Source organism: Dendropsophus ebraccatus, chromosome 3 (assembly GCF_027789765.1).
Source record: "Dendropsophus ebraccatus isolate aDenEbr1 chromosome 3, aDenEbr1.pat, whole genome shotgun sequence".
NCBI lineage: Eukaryota > Metazoa > Chordata > Amphibia > Anura > Hylidae > Dendropsophus > Dendropsophus ebraccatus.
The window spans coordinates 152,388,588-152,403,244 of record NC_091456.1 but is presented as its reverse complement, the minus strand read 5'-3'; the positions used below and the strand labels follow the sequence as shown (position 1 = coordinate 152,403,244).

General features: G+C 39.3%; 1 protein-coding gene across 4 annotated transcripts in view; it reads right to left on the bottom strand.

Moving 5' to 3' along the window:
- The window catches only part of LNPEP (leucyl and cystinyl aminopeptidase), a 56,720-nt gene that overhangs the window by 4,674 nt on the left and 37,389 nt on the right, over positions 1-14,657 (bottom strand). Inside the window, exons 7-15 of one of the 4 annotated variants that reach the window (XR_011362191.1) lie at positions 14,216-14,329; positions 11,628-11,759; positions 11,016-11,147; positions 8,983-9,143; positions 7,079-7,167; positions 5,931-6,114; positions 4,448-4,604; positions 4,130-4,308; positions 2,375-2,435 (exon numbers count right to left, since the gene is read on the bottom strand). Coding sequence is in view for 3 of the 4 variants with exons in the window: in XM_069962955.1 (XP_069819056.1) it covers positions 2,504-2,665; positions 4,130-4,308; positions 4,448-4,604; positions 5,931-6,114; positions 7,079-7,167; positions 8,983-9,143; positions 11,016-11,147; positions 11,628-11,759; positions 14,216-14,329 (1,310 nt within the window). In the remaining variant the exon portion in view is untranslated. Of the gene's footprint in view, positions 1-2,364; positions 2,436-2,503; positions 2,666-4,129; positions 4,309-4,447; positions 4,605-5,930; positions 6,115-7,078; positions 7,168-8,982; positions 9,144-11,015; positions 11,148-11,627; positions 11,760-14,215; positions 14,330-14,657 lie in introns of all 4 variants that reach the window. The other 3 variants (XM_069962955.1, XM_069962957.1, XM_069962956.1) reach the window with 3 other exon arrangements.

Sequence of the window (14,657 nt, the reverse complement as noted above, 5' to 3'; positions counted from 1 at the left end):
TTTGTAGAAGTCAAAGTGGAGTTGGTCAAGAATGGAGGTCAATTGTATGTGCTGTGTAATAGCTGCATATCTGACCATTATATGTCCTGCATTTTTCATAAGTTTACCCTCCTATAGACTCTAGAGTGAGCTGCCATGATAATTGTCTACATTGCACACAGAAAAGGAGATGAGATCCTTGCTCCTCCACCATCCTCACTCACATTCTGCAGCAGTAGTATGAGCTGAGGTTGGGATATTGTGGGGATGAAATTATAGGCAAGATTTACCAGTGGACCAGAGGACAGAAACTCTTGTTTTCTTATTGCAACCAAAGGGTGGATTCACACTGGGGAATCCGGGCGGATCACCAGCAGCGGATTTCGTCGCTCGCACCCTGTGCACATCTCAGCACGTCCCATAGACTGCATTCTATGGTCAGACGAATTCTACCGTCCGCCGAAAGAATTGATATGTCAATTCTTTAGGCGGAAGGCGGAATTCGTTCAATCATAGAATGGAGTCTTTGGGACATGTAGAGATGCGCATGGGGGCTAGCAACGGAATCCGCCTGGATTCCTCAGTGTAAACCCACCCAAAAACAGCACAGCTTTCATTTTACTACAGGCCATTAACCCTTTGCCTCTGCCGCTTATTTTGGCCTTAATGACCAGGCCATTTTTTCAGGCCTCAGTGTTCACCATGAGGAAATAAAATTTAATAATTAAACTTTTAATAGATCGGATAATTAAGCACACCTTTGTATATAATTTGTTTGTTTATTTCTCTGTGTTTTATAAAAGGGGTGTGATTTAAACCTTTATAAGGGGAGAGGCTATATCATAGTTAAGAAAAAAAAGTTTACTTTTTTTTTTACCTTTTTTAAAGCGAATGTACCATCAGCACATTAGCTTTGAAAGGAACCTGCCACATTAAAAATGCTGTCCAATCTGAAGGCATCTTGTTATAGAACAGGAGGAGCTGAGAAGATAGATATATAGTTTTGTAGCAAAAGCTTCAGTATAACTGGTTATTTACCCATGTAAATCTCTGCTCATTCTGGGCTAAGTAGTCATGTGGGCGGTCCTATTCAAAAACTGACAATCTGTATGTAAGTGTACAGGTAATCAATCACTCAGTAGGGCCACTTACCTGTCTATTCTACATACTGAGAGTTAAGTCGTCAATTGGGTGGTCCTATTCAGTGACTGACAGCTCTTTCTGCCCACACACTTAGAGAGAGCTGTCAATCTCTGAATAGGACCGCCCACGTGACTACTTAACCCAGAATGAGCAGAGACTTACGTAGTAAAATGACAAGTTATCCTGGAAATTTTCCTAAAAAAACTATATATCAATCTTCTCAGCGCCTGCTGCTCGATAACATGATAACTGCAAGTTGAATTGCATTTTCAGTGTGACAGGTTCCCTTTAAGTTTTGCACATGAATAGAGCTGCAGCTCAGACTGTTATAACAAAAAAGCTAATAGCTTGTCTGGTGCACTGGAGCTGGTCCTGCACAATGCTGCAGATAAGCCAATCAGTCGCAGATGCGATATGCCAGCAAGTCCTCATGCACATTTCTATGTTAAAATGCCAGTGAATGCCCACAACCAATCAGTGCCACCCTTGTAAGCGCAAGTAGATCCAGTTAATTACTACTGTATAGCTAATACGTGTGCCAAATGGCCGTCTCGAAGCACCACTTTTAGCACAGTTTTCTGGTGGTAGGACCACCCACATGACTCATTTGTTCTCAATCACTGGTAGAACCACCCATATGACTGTTTAGTACAGAACAAGCAAATATTTCCATTAATAAATTACTAGCTATCATGAAAATGGTCCTATAAGACCATGTATCAATCTGTTCAGCTTCTCCTGCTATATTATGTGTTGCCAATAGATTAGACTACATTCTAAACAGGTTCCCTTGAAATCCAAACCAGCTCACAATTGACCTAAATTTAAATCAGTAGCACACAAACAATCACAGATATGCCAAAATTATTAAAGGAGAACTCCAGGCAGGACAACTTTTTTTTTAAATGTTGAGCCAATCAGCGGCAGAGATGACACACAGTTAAAGCTGCTGACTGGCTGAGCGGGCTTGGAAAGTCACGTCCCAAGTCTTGTCTCTACACTAGGAAACAAGCGGGAACCAGAGTGGGGGTATGCTGGCACCAGCGCTGGAGCCGGAGAGGTAAGTGGACTTATTTTTTTCACCCACCCCCTCCCAAGGCATTTTGAAAAAAGCCATCCTGCCAAAAGTTCTCCTTTAAGAAGCATGAACTAAAATTTTTTTTATGTTTACGTCCATCATTCTAGGATAGTAAATTATTATTCCTTTAAGTCCCTTGCAGCCAATTATGCATGCTTTCATACCCCACTCCACCTGTTCACAGGTATAGCTTTCTTTTGCACTGTGATATATACGAAAAATCATATAAACAAATCTGCAATAAAGAAAGAAAAAAAGAAAAGATAATGGAAATATAAACCATGTCATTAGTATAGTACATACCATTGTAATTTTTTGCCACTATCCGTGCTGGCAAGTCCCTCAAGTAATTTGATCTTTTCTGCTTCAGATAATGATGAAGAGTACATAGTGTACAGATACTCCCATCCCTCATCTGAGTGGGCTCCGACTTTATATACAACTTTCTTGACAGCTGTTGGAAGACTAAGGAGACAAACCTGATCATTGTATTTCAGATTACAAATAACACTAAAGATATTCTGTAAAAAATCTGATAAAAGTTAGGTGTACATCACATCCATACATATAAACATCCTGCTGTACATGATACACATTTCTTTGGTTCAATGCTTTTAAAGAAAACTGAAGATGTTAAAGAGAACATTTGGGGACAGTAATTTGTGCACACATTAAAACCCCTTCACAGTCCGAGATGTTCATATACGTTCCTGCTGCATGGGTCATCTCCAGCAGGAACGTATATTGTCGTATGGCTGACGTAAAGGGGTAAAAGAAGTCTGGCCAAATTGTTTTCAGGCAGGGGCAGAGGGGAACATATCAAAAAGCTTGTCCCGTGGGCCCACAGTGCCACATCACCAATCCTGGACTCCCACAGACCTCCTGGATCTCCTGCCGCTGGAACATCACGACCTGGCTGATGGATTGCCCACTAAGCCAGTCAGTGGCAGTGGTGGGACACCCCTTCAGTTACTAACTGGCTTATTGGGCAATCCGTCAGCCAGGTTGGGTATTTTTTCCCAGGTCCTGACATCGATGGAACCCGGGAAAAAGTTCCAGCTGTTGGACAGAAGCCTGTCATGCGGTGACTCAGTGCATGGGAACGGGTAAGTAGAGCTTCTTTATTATGTCCCTGCCACTGCCTGGAGCCAAATTTTTGTTTTGGCCATAGCTCTCCTTTAACACTGTGAGAAATCACTACCCCTAAATCCTTCTCTTCTAAAGTCTTTGCTAACACAAACTGCTGATACTCTAAATGTGAAGTGCAAGGGAAAGTGCAAAGTAAATTTGATGAACAGTGGAGGAAATGTATAGTGAGTCCTGTGCTTGCCTCAGAGATGCTTATGAGAACCCATAAGCTATATGTCTAAGTTTCTTGTTCAACTGTTAGGGTGGATGCATGCATTATTGCGTTATGGATGCTATATGCGTTATGGATGCATTATTCACACACTTGGTATCCATATTCATGTTTTCTTTATGACTTTCCCTACTATCTCTGATGATCCTTGCTGACAGCTGTAGAAGAGCGGGTTGAATTCTGGGTGTGCTTGATATTATGTATGTTCAGATTATTGAGAATGGGGGGAGGGGCTTACTATGCTCTGGTTATGTAGACATTGCAACTGTTAAATGTTGCATATGGATTCTGAATTACCTCAATTACCAACCATTAACCTAGACTCCTCTAATCATCATTCCATCTTTAAATCAGTACATCCTATAGTGACTACCTGTTGTCCTTGTCCATTGCAACACAACCTAATTTCCTCTAGACATTATCTCTACAGCTAAATTGTGCCATCTTACCCAATTCATTCATCTTATTTAAATAATTTGAGGAGCTTTAGGCCCCCACAAATTGTAATGTTAATATTTTGAGCCATGTATAAAACAAGCTTTACAAACATAGTAGCTTAAAAATCTTACCTTGTTCCATTTTTTCGCCAGCTATCAAACAATTCGGTAGCCATGTGAATGCAGTTGGTATCCCCATGCTTACATGCTAAATCCAAGAGTAAAGATCTTAGTTCCTGTTCAGACAATGTTCCTTCATCAGTCCACTCCTGTTTTTTAATTTGCTGTCCTAAAAGGTCAAAGATGCGCCTCTATAATATAAAATAAAAATAAAAATAATGTTATATATCCAAATTATAAAACATCAGGACATCATGAAATGCTTCATCTACCCTGGTATGGGGTGAAGTATCTGGTACCTGCAAAAACATGGAGAAAAAACACACAAACCTCTAATTGTGATGCTGGATAACTAATACCCTGTTTAGCTAGGAGACTCTGGATGATGTGGATCTGATGAAGTGCCTGTCTGATGGGTGCAGTCTCAGTTTCATTCACAAGGTAGGCAATGAGGTCAAATGCCTTTGACAGCTGGACCTTTCCAACACTGATAAAAGAAAGCAACCATACAATTAGTCACCCGGTAAACATAAAAGTTCACAGAAAATAAAAAACAGGAAAAAAAATACTTTCTAATATTGAAAGCGAACCACTGTAATCATTACTTGCTAAGTGTTAAAGAGTCACTGTCATATTTTTTATTTTTTTTGCAGAAATCCATAGTCCAGGCGATTTTAAGAAACTTTGTAATTGGGTTTATTAGCCAAATCTGCCATTATCTGCATGTAAAAAGCCTTTTCCCAGGTCCCCCCTCCTTCCTCTTTTTCATCCACTCCAAAAAATCTGAAAATTGTGACTTGTTGCAGGAGACGTACCCTGTCTGTTCTAGGGAGAGGGGAGGGGGGAGGAGGAAGGAGGGAGTTAGCCGGCAGCAGAAAGCAGATAACAGAGGATTACAGGCACGGAGCTGGGTGACAGCTGTAATCTGAGCTCAGACAGGTCACTGGTGATGGTCAGAAGAGATAACGGGTGAGGGATTTGTAGATTAACTCTTTGTTGTCCTGTTTTGGTCTTTTCTTTAGCTCTCTCCATAGGAGAACAATGAAGACAGGGGGGAGAGCTTCAAACTGCTTTTTCATGATAAAAATGCATTTTTCGGATAATAAATCCAATTACAAAGTTTCTTAAAATCGCCTGGAATATTGATTTCTGCAAAAAAAAATTTCACAACAGTGACACTTTAAGGCTCCCATACACTTTTAGGCTATGTTCACACTACGTAAAATAACGGCCGTTGTCCGCGCCGCAAAACTACGGCCGTTGTTTTGAGGTTTCCTATTATGACTGCAATGCAATGTAACTACGGCCGTCGAATGCACACTACGTGTCAGATAACGGCCGTTGTTTATACGGCCCCCTGAAAAATGAACATGTCAATTATTTCCGGCCGGTAATACTGCAACAACGGCCGTGGATTTCAATGCGGCCGCGAACGTTAAACTTATATCTGCCGAATTAAACTTGATTTTGATGTAAAAACATTTCTGAGTGGTTTCTCAGGCTGGGCGCAGTATTTAAAGTTAATGACCTGTTTCATCCCGCTTATAAACATGCTAGGAATCAAAATTAAACAACGGCCGTAGTTTCACGACTAGCCCGTACGATCGTAATTCTACGGCAGTAGTTTTGGTAGCAAAAGTCCGGCCGGTGAAAACACTGGCCGTTATTTTACGTAGTATGAACATAGCTTTAATAATAGGTGCCCATCTACAGGCAGATAATAAATCATTCCTTATCTGGGAGTTAAAGGAAATATTACAGGTTGACTATATCAATATAAAGAAACCACAAGAACACCAAATCGTTAACTTACCCCGAAAGGACAAAGATGTCATGGATCAGGTTGGCTCGATCACTGGGAGCAAAGACTGTGTGATTGTTTCGGAGCTGGTTAATGAGAGCGTTCCAACCATCCTCACCATAATCTACAATGTAGTATCCTGTCATCTTCACATTAAACTTCAGCCAGGAGGGTACACTTGGCAATACAATTTTACCTAAGGAGAAAACTGAAGGTTATCTTAAGGCATATATTGTCTTTCCTCGGTATGGAGTATTGTTCTATAACATCTAAACACGATTACCTTGCATAAAAGTTCTAATGAAAAGTAATCAAGCAGGCATGAAAATATTTTTATTACAGAGTTTTCAAATCAATTGCATAAGGCTCCTTTAACACACTCATTTATTCTGTCAACAAATACGGACAGAATACAGAACCATTCATTTTTATAGCTCCATACACACATTCGTAGTTGTTGCATGTTGGGGGCAACTATCCATGCCGCCATTATATGGCCTGCATTTGCACCATGGATTCCCCTATTAAATGACTAGGTCTAAATAATAGGGCTCTTCCCATATATCCAGCAATCCATTAAAATTTCCCTCTGGCATGGTAAGGAACCAATCGCACTGTTGTCAATAGAATAGTTCCAGGTATCCATCCCAGGATGATGTGCACCTGAAACTTTGCTACCTACTAAAACAATTAGGCACTCACCTAATTTTTTTAAAAAAAAACATATTTTGGTGTGATGTTTTAGTAAAAGAGATTATCCTAGCATAAGTCATCGGGTAAAGTGTTTACAATGTTCATTACATAGAACTACAACCTGGTTATCTACAAAACAGTAAGACCCAATGAATTAGTTATGGGTATTTTTTCTTTTGCGGTAACAACTAATATTTTTGCAGAACCTCCAACTTCTGGTTTTATTTCTGTCCGTTGTCCACAAACTTTAACACAATTTGCATTTAAAACATTGGCTGTAGTTTGACACTCAAAACAACAGCCATTGTTTTGAGTGCCAAATAACGGCCATTGTTTATACAGCATGCAAACATAGCCTTACTCTGTAGGCAGTTCCAATAGGGAACATATAGCCAGATACCGGAATCCTTTATTTTCTGAACCATGGTAAAGATCACTACATTTGTTTCCAAGCTCACATTACTTACCTTGTTTCTGACTGAGTAAGGAAACATTATAACACGTGGGTCCACCACAGGGTCCAAATATGTAAGAAAGAGGCACATGCCACAAGGTGCTAATATAGAAAAAATACAGTGATAAGAACAGGTTCCATCTAGGAAACATAGATAATACATGATAGCCATCACCAATACTAGAAGAATACTGAACTATAACTGTGGGAAAACCCCTCTGATGTTGCCTTTGTCATGAATATTAGTCTCATAGACATTGTCGAAATTGTCTGTTAGGGTCCATTCACATGTATTGTATCACAGCAGAGTTCACATGTGAGTTTCCCAGTGAAAGACACTGCAATTCTAATTTATATTGAGGTCTATGGCACTCCATCATTGCAGCTGATTTTCACATCAACGTGAGAATATAGTGTCACAGCTTTGTAAAATGTAACTATGTAGCTGCCAGTGCTTGGCTGATCGGGCTGTCACTGAGCGGGAACCTGAAGACGCTACATAAGGGCAGCGGGGGATAGTGGACAGGTAAGCATTGCCTCTTTATTATTTTTTTAACATGACAGCAGTTAACTAGCTTTATTCTGCCACTGATGTACATAGGTTTTATAACACGTTAAGTTCGTCCAAAGTGTGGACTCTGCTTCCTGTATATCTGAGTTGTTGGTAACAGGATACATTTGCTTAGGTCCAGTGACAGAGGAATCCACAGAGCCCTTTGTGGACGTGATATTCTCTGTTTAAGTGGTACTATTCCTAACCTCTTAATAACCATCGTTGCGCCTTTTTATGGTGGCCACTTGCAGATTTCTACAGTATTTTTACTGTTCTTTGGCCATGCTCACACATTGTGAAACAACGGCCGTTCTGTGACACCGTCTTACTGCAGTACTGGCTGGATGATCTTCATTTTTGTTGAATTGGGATGCGGGCAAATTAATGTGCGCCCGCATCCCAATTTACCTCTGCACACAATGGAGCGTGCGGCCAGAGCCACACGCTCCATTGTGTGAACTGACATGTTCTGTGCAGCCGCTATTCAATGACTAGCGGCCACACAAAACTGACATGTCTGTTTTTGTGCAGCCAGTTAGAATCCAGCCAGAGTGTCTACTATATGTATACGCTCCGGCCTGGATTTCATTCATGCACATACAATGTAAGATTTGTATAAATCATGGCCGATGTGATTTATACAAAACATACATTGTGTGCACATGGCCTTTATCTGTATGTTATCCACGGCAGCATGCAAGCTGCACAGTGTGAACAATTGTTAGTGGAGTGCTAGCCATTTCATTCCTCATGACATTAAAAAAAACTATTTAAAAGGAAAAGTCCGGCAAAATTTTTTATTTAAGTATTGTATTGACCCCAAAAGTTATACAAATCACCAATATACACTTATTACAGGAAATGCTTATTAAGTGCTTTTTTTTCTCAGCACTTACTACTGCATCAAGATTTCACTTCCTGGATAAAATGGTGATGTCACGACCCGACTCCTAGAGCTGTGCGGGCTGTGGCTACTGGAGAGGATGATGGCAGGGGGATGCTCAGTGTCCCTCCAGTGCCCTGTGTCCCTCAATGTCCCCCTGCCATCATCCTCTCCAGCAGCCACAGGCCGCACAGCTCTGGGAGTCGGGGCGTGACATCCCCATTTTATCCAGGAAGTGAAGCCTTGATGCAGTAGTAAGTGTAGGTCAAAAAAACTTTATAAGCATTTTCCGTAATAAGTGTATATTGGGGATTTGTATAACTTTTCGGGGGCAATACATTACTTTAATGAAAAATTTCACCGGACTTCTCTTAACAATTTGGAAAATGAAATATTTTTCAGTTGTGTTTTTAATATTCACTTCAACAGAAATAAAATCATGTTTTTTGGGGGAGGAAACAAAAACAAAACAAACACCCACCTGGAATTCCCTGTTGAGTTGCCGGAATTTACAGTTTGTAGGAATCGCTCTTGACTCACAGAAACCTCCTTCCCTTTCCATTGAACAGTCACTAGAGGATATCCAGCTTGCTGTGTCCAGGTCTTCATGATGTTCTTCACATCTGGATTAGATTTAGTGACCTGAAGAGTGAAATGTTGGTCTACTGTCATAAATGACAACATATACAGAAATAACTCATAGCTCTGTTAAATAATGGGCCTACACAATATCAGTCCTCATTACATTCACCCTATATTATTCTACAGTATTTGCCAAAAGAAGCCAAAGAACGTAGGTCGTTTCTTACAACCTTTATTAGTAGTTTTCAAAATGAAGACTCAAGGAATTATAAATTTATTGTTTAAAAAAATTGATAAACTCTCTGTGAACTCTTTTTTTTTAATCAACTTATTTCCTGAGTTTTGGGCCGGCCATGAATAACCAGAGAGAAATAAAATAGATGTACGCATTAATTAAATATACACAGAGATGGTAAGGTTTTCCTGCAGACACGACACAGTATAAATCAGTATTTTTCCTTACTAATTTAATGCAGGGAGAACACTGACATAGTGATATTCCAAGTGAAACACAATCATTTCCATGCACTAATTAAATATATACAGCTAATAAATATAAAGTAAATTGGGGATAAATTCTGTAAAGAGGAAAGACATCAAAAAGAGGTTTTCCAGGGAAAATAAATACATTGATGACCTATCAACAGGGTAGGCCATCAATAGCTTATTGGCAGGGTTGCCTAGAAGCTGTACAGCTATGGCATTCAGATGCAAATTTCTGCCAGAAGCTTTGGCTCTGTACATTATGAAGTTGTAGTACTGGGTTACTGCATCTCTGACCCACTAAAGTGAACAGGAGCTTCACTTCAGTAACCTGTTGCCACCACTATACAATGTATGGAGCGGAGCTAGTGCAGGACAGCTAATCAGAGGGCGTGCTAGGTGGCGGCATCATGGCGATCAGCTATTGATGGTTTCACCAGTGCATATACCATCAGTGGTTATTTCCTAGAAAAACCCTTTAATTAAAGGTTAGAGTAAAAAAAAAAAACGTATTTGATACTTTTTGTAATTTCTTGACATGCATAGACTAAACTAAATCAGGATTCATTATACCTCACTTATCACTTAAAAAGTACCTTATGTTTTATAAAACTTTTGATATGATATAGGGACATATCAAGACTATTGATCAGCCAGGGTCTGTGTATTCAGATCACGACCAGTTGGTAGAATGCACACCTCTCTCCCTATTTTGTGTATATGTAAGCAAGATGACCCTATAGACTTACATTATGTGGCTGGCTAAGGGTGGACTTCTCTCAATTCATTCTCCTGATCTGAACATTTGGTCTGAACATTTAGACCAAAACCTTTGATCTGTTGCTATGACATAGAACTTATACATTTAGTGCCCATTTAAAGAGGACCTGTGGCCTCTCTTCACCCATCTCTTTTTGTAATGTAAATACATGTATTACCCATAAAATAGCAATTCTGGACTATCCTTATTCTTATAGCTCTGAAGTTGTGCATGAATCTATTATTCCTTCTAGAAATGTATGGCTAAATAGCCAAATGGGTATTACAAGTTGTAGGTGAGTCCCTACACGGTCTTACACAATCACAAGGCCAAACTGTGTAAAGACACGTCACCAACTGGTAACACCCATTTGGCTATTTTGTCACCCACTTTAAACTGGTAACACCCATTTGGCTATTTGGTCACCCACATTATAGAACTTCTTATCACTGGTTTATGCAGCAGTTTACAATGTGTCTCTGTTATTGGGTAGAGATGTAATACCACTTAGATGTAACACCGCTCAGACTATGAAAATCTAAAGTCAAATTTAGACATTGTAACACAATTTAAATTAATGCAATGGGAACAACTTTTATCTATAGCTGGAATAAATAAGTAATTGCAGAGTATACTGGACAGAGAAGTAAAGAATGGGGACACTTACAATAATGCCACAGCACACATACCTGGTTCATGCTGTCCCATAAACCATCACTCTTTGTGGTTTCATATTTATGATCTTGCAAATACTTAACAATACAGTCATGAAAGACGTCCTCAGAGAGATAGGCATTCAGCATCTGCAGAATGGAAGCACCCTATAGAAAAGAAGGAAACAGGATCCAGCAAGTAGAAGACACTATAAGAATCTAAGGTTTGAGAAGAACATATATTAGTTTATAGGTCTACTCCATCAAAGTCATTGTATCACATGAGAACACGCAATGATGTTATATGAGAGCTGTATGATGATCAGTGCTATCTTGGTGATGAGATGTCAGCATGTGGCATGATGAGGAATATGCTACACTTGTTATGCTATGGCTGTAGAATATTCCCTTCACTGACACATGCTATCACACCCAGGGATCCCACACTAAGGCTCCTATTACACGGGCCTATCAATATTGTAAACATGTGCTGATCTGCCTATGACATGGCCGATAGTTGTTTAGCAAGGGCCATGTTTGAAACAAACATATGCCAACATGTGGTCCACTGTAGACTAGGAATACATATGGCATAAACATCTTGAGATTTGTGGTGGGAAGAGTCTCAGTAGGCAGAATCTTACAAACCTTGATATAAGAAAGGTCATCAAATATCTCCTCAATTTGCTCTGGAGACTGCACATCTGTAGATATAGGATGTGTTGTCTGCAATGAATCTTTTTCCAAGGCATCACAGCGCGCTTTCAGGAAGTTATTATTCTAGAGGCAAAGAAAGACAGAACAATGCATGAAACTGCCTACAAACAGAGGTCTATCTATATATCTTAGTACTGAACGAAAATAACACAGTCCATTTTTCTGCTCATTAAATATAAGCTAAAATTGCAGAAATGACATTGGTAGCTTTGCAGGGTATTTTTACTTGTTGTATTCTTTTAAGGTTTTACTTTATACTATACTGTTTGGAGTATATTAATTAAAAAATATTGCATATAGTATATGAGGTTTAAAGAGAAACTCCAGATACCAAAGATTTAACCCTGTTCAATCCCCACCTATAATTTAAGTTTGTTGGTAGTGGGCTTTTATTACATGAATGGTACAGTTTGCAGGACATCCTGACACCCTGAAGATGCTGAAAATCCTCACTTTCTGCTCCACTATGTCTCCACTCCTCTAAAGGCCCTCCCCCTCCCCCCTTCTGAGACAGAGGTCACATGATCTCTGTCTCTTCTGTTGCCAGACAAGCTGTAACCCCGCCCACCACTGACATCACACAGTGATCACCTGGCCAAGGGCAGGGAAACAACAGCCTCCACTTAGTAGTATAGGGGGAAAGAGACACTGTTGTTTCATATCTCTCTCACTCTTTCCACAAGACAGGGGCAAGTACTTGGCAGTTGGCTCTGAAGTTCAATGCATGATGGGAGATGTAATTTCCTGGCCGGGTGCCATGATGTAAAACTAGGATCATTTATTAAAGTTTGAGTCTGGAGCTAGGAGCAGAATAGATAAGTGGGAAAGGTTTCAAACAATCAATGAAACAATCAATCAGTGAGTGCACCTATATGCTTTTTGTGCATTTTATTTTTTATGAGGTCACTGGAGTTGCCCTTAAACAAACTAAACTCAGCTCATGTGAAGTATACAATATGAAAAATACAAAAAAAAATTACCATACCACTCCTTCAGTCTCAATAAGACTCAATGATATAGAAAAAATTGTATCAAAAAGAGGATGAAGCAAAGTTACCGATCCTGTAGCCCGGCAGGAAAAGTCCATACAAAATATACAAAAGGTAGCTTGAGAAAGACCACATAGGTCGAAACGTCGCTGTTATGCTACTGCCATGATGGAATAAAGCACTTTACTTTTTCTGCACCTTACAACACCTGGATGCTGTTACCTTTTGTATATTAAGCATACAATATGGTCCTTACAAAACAATACAGATTATTCTAGAAAAAAAAAGACTTGTAACCATCAGGGCTGCATCTGAACTGTAATATGCACACAGAATATTCTATCATCACAACCCGTGTCATTAGTTAGATTAGTGGTCATCTGTAATTTCTTCTTAAACCTACAGCCCCTCCAAGACTTGGTGGAGTCTAGAAGTAATATTTACAGATCCTGCTCACAGCAAAGAGCTTTTATCCCATCCCGCTCTCTGTAAAGACACGAGGTGGAATAACTATCAAGGAAATGTAAAACCAATGAATCATATAGCCTGATACTGAATTATTAATCATGAAGTCATCTTTTGATGTAGCGCATCCAGTGTTTTATGCTTATATCTCCATTAATTAATAGATAGTGGATGTGCTACAATAAACATATTTGGTATCGAGAGGAAGTGCCCAATCTATTAACATATAACAAAATTATTCCTGCACAGTGTACAGCATGGTACAGAAAAACACTATAAATAAGTTAAAAAAAAATAAAAAAAAAATAAAAGCATTATGGCGAGTAAAAACACTTCTGTAGAATCATAGGTCCCAGTATGTTTTTCTTATTTTCCTGACCTTCACAGTCCCCAGAGGTCACTCCTATAGGGCATCTCTGGAATGAGAGACTGGGTCAGAATATCTCTACCTCCATCTAATCTGCAGCAGCAGTGAGAAGCTATCCGGGCCAATATTACTGGAGAATGATTTCTAGGTTTATATATAGACATGCGCATGTATCTACTGAAAGCTAATCTCATATATGCTTCTAGCGCCATCTTGTGGTCTTTTGTATTACAACTAAAAAAAAATTAATATTCTGTCCAAACAATCTTATATTTCATGGACATGTGACAAGATCACAGAGGACAAATCTGTAGTCAAGGAGCAACATGGATTTCCAGAATGAGATAGCTCTACATAGTGTACATGTCTGAAGAAACTGTTCATTTTGTAAAGAATACTATACACAGAAAAGTTATTATGACAGATGTGTACGGAGAGCTGACCGGTCCACTTTAAGATAGACAATTCTCTAAAATCCATGGCAGCCACTATGAAAATAGAACCACATCTCCAGCTCTAATTTCAGTCTATTACTTTGATATTAACTTTACATCCCTGTTGAGATAAGTGAGCCCACTCTTCATTGCAGACCTGTTACAATAGAGTTGCTCTTACCATAAAATCACAGTAATGATAAGGTATGGACAGTAGTACATGGCATTCAGAGATTCTGGGTTAAAAGCCATAATCATACTCACAGCATTTAGGTCTGGAAATTTTGACTGTAAAGCAAAGTACTCCATGTATGTAGCAAAGCCTTCATTTAGCCACAGATCATTCCACCACTCCATGGTCACAAGGTTCCCAAACCACTGCAATACAAGAAGCTATATTTTAAAAAAAAGTACATAATAAAAATGGAACATTAAGTTCTTTAAATATTTTTCACCCATGAAAAGAGGAGGACATATGAATTAGACTGGTGGGGGGTAAAAAGCTGGATCCCCTAAAGTCACCTAAAAAAAATAAAGCCATATACTGTAACTCCTTTAGTTATATAATAGGAATGGATCACTGCATAACAGATAGTCAGTCTGGGGCCTTGCTATTCAGAGGGGAGGGAATTCTGTCACCTAAAAACTAGTATAAAAAAAAAAAAATAACAGGTTTTAGCTCAAAACGCAGAAAAAGTTTAAAAAG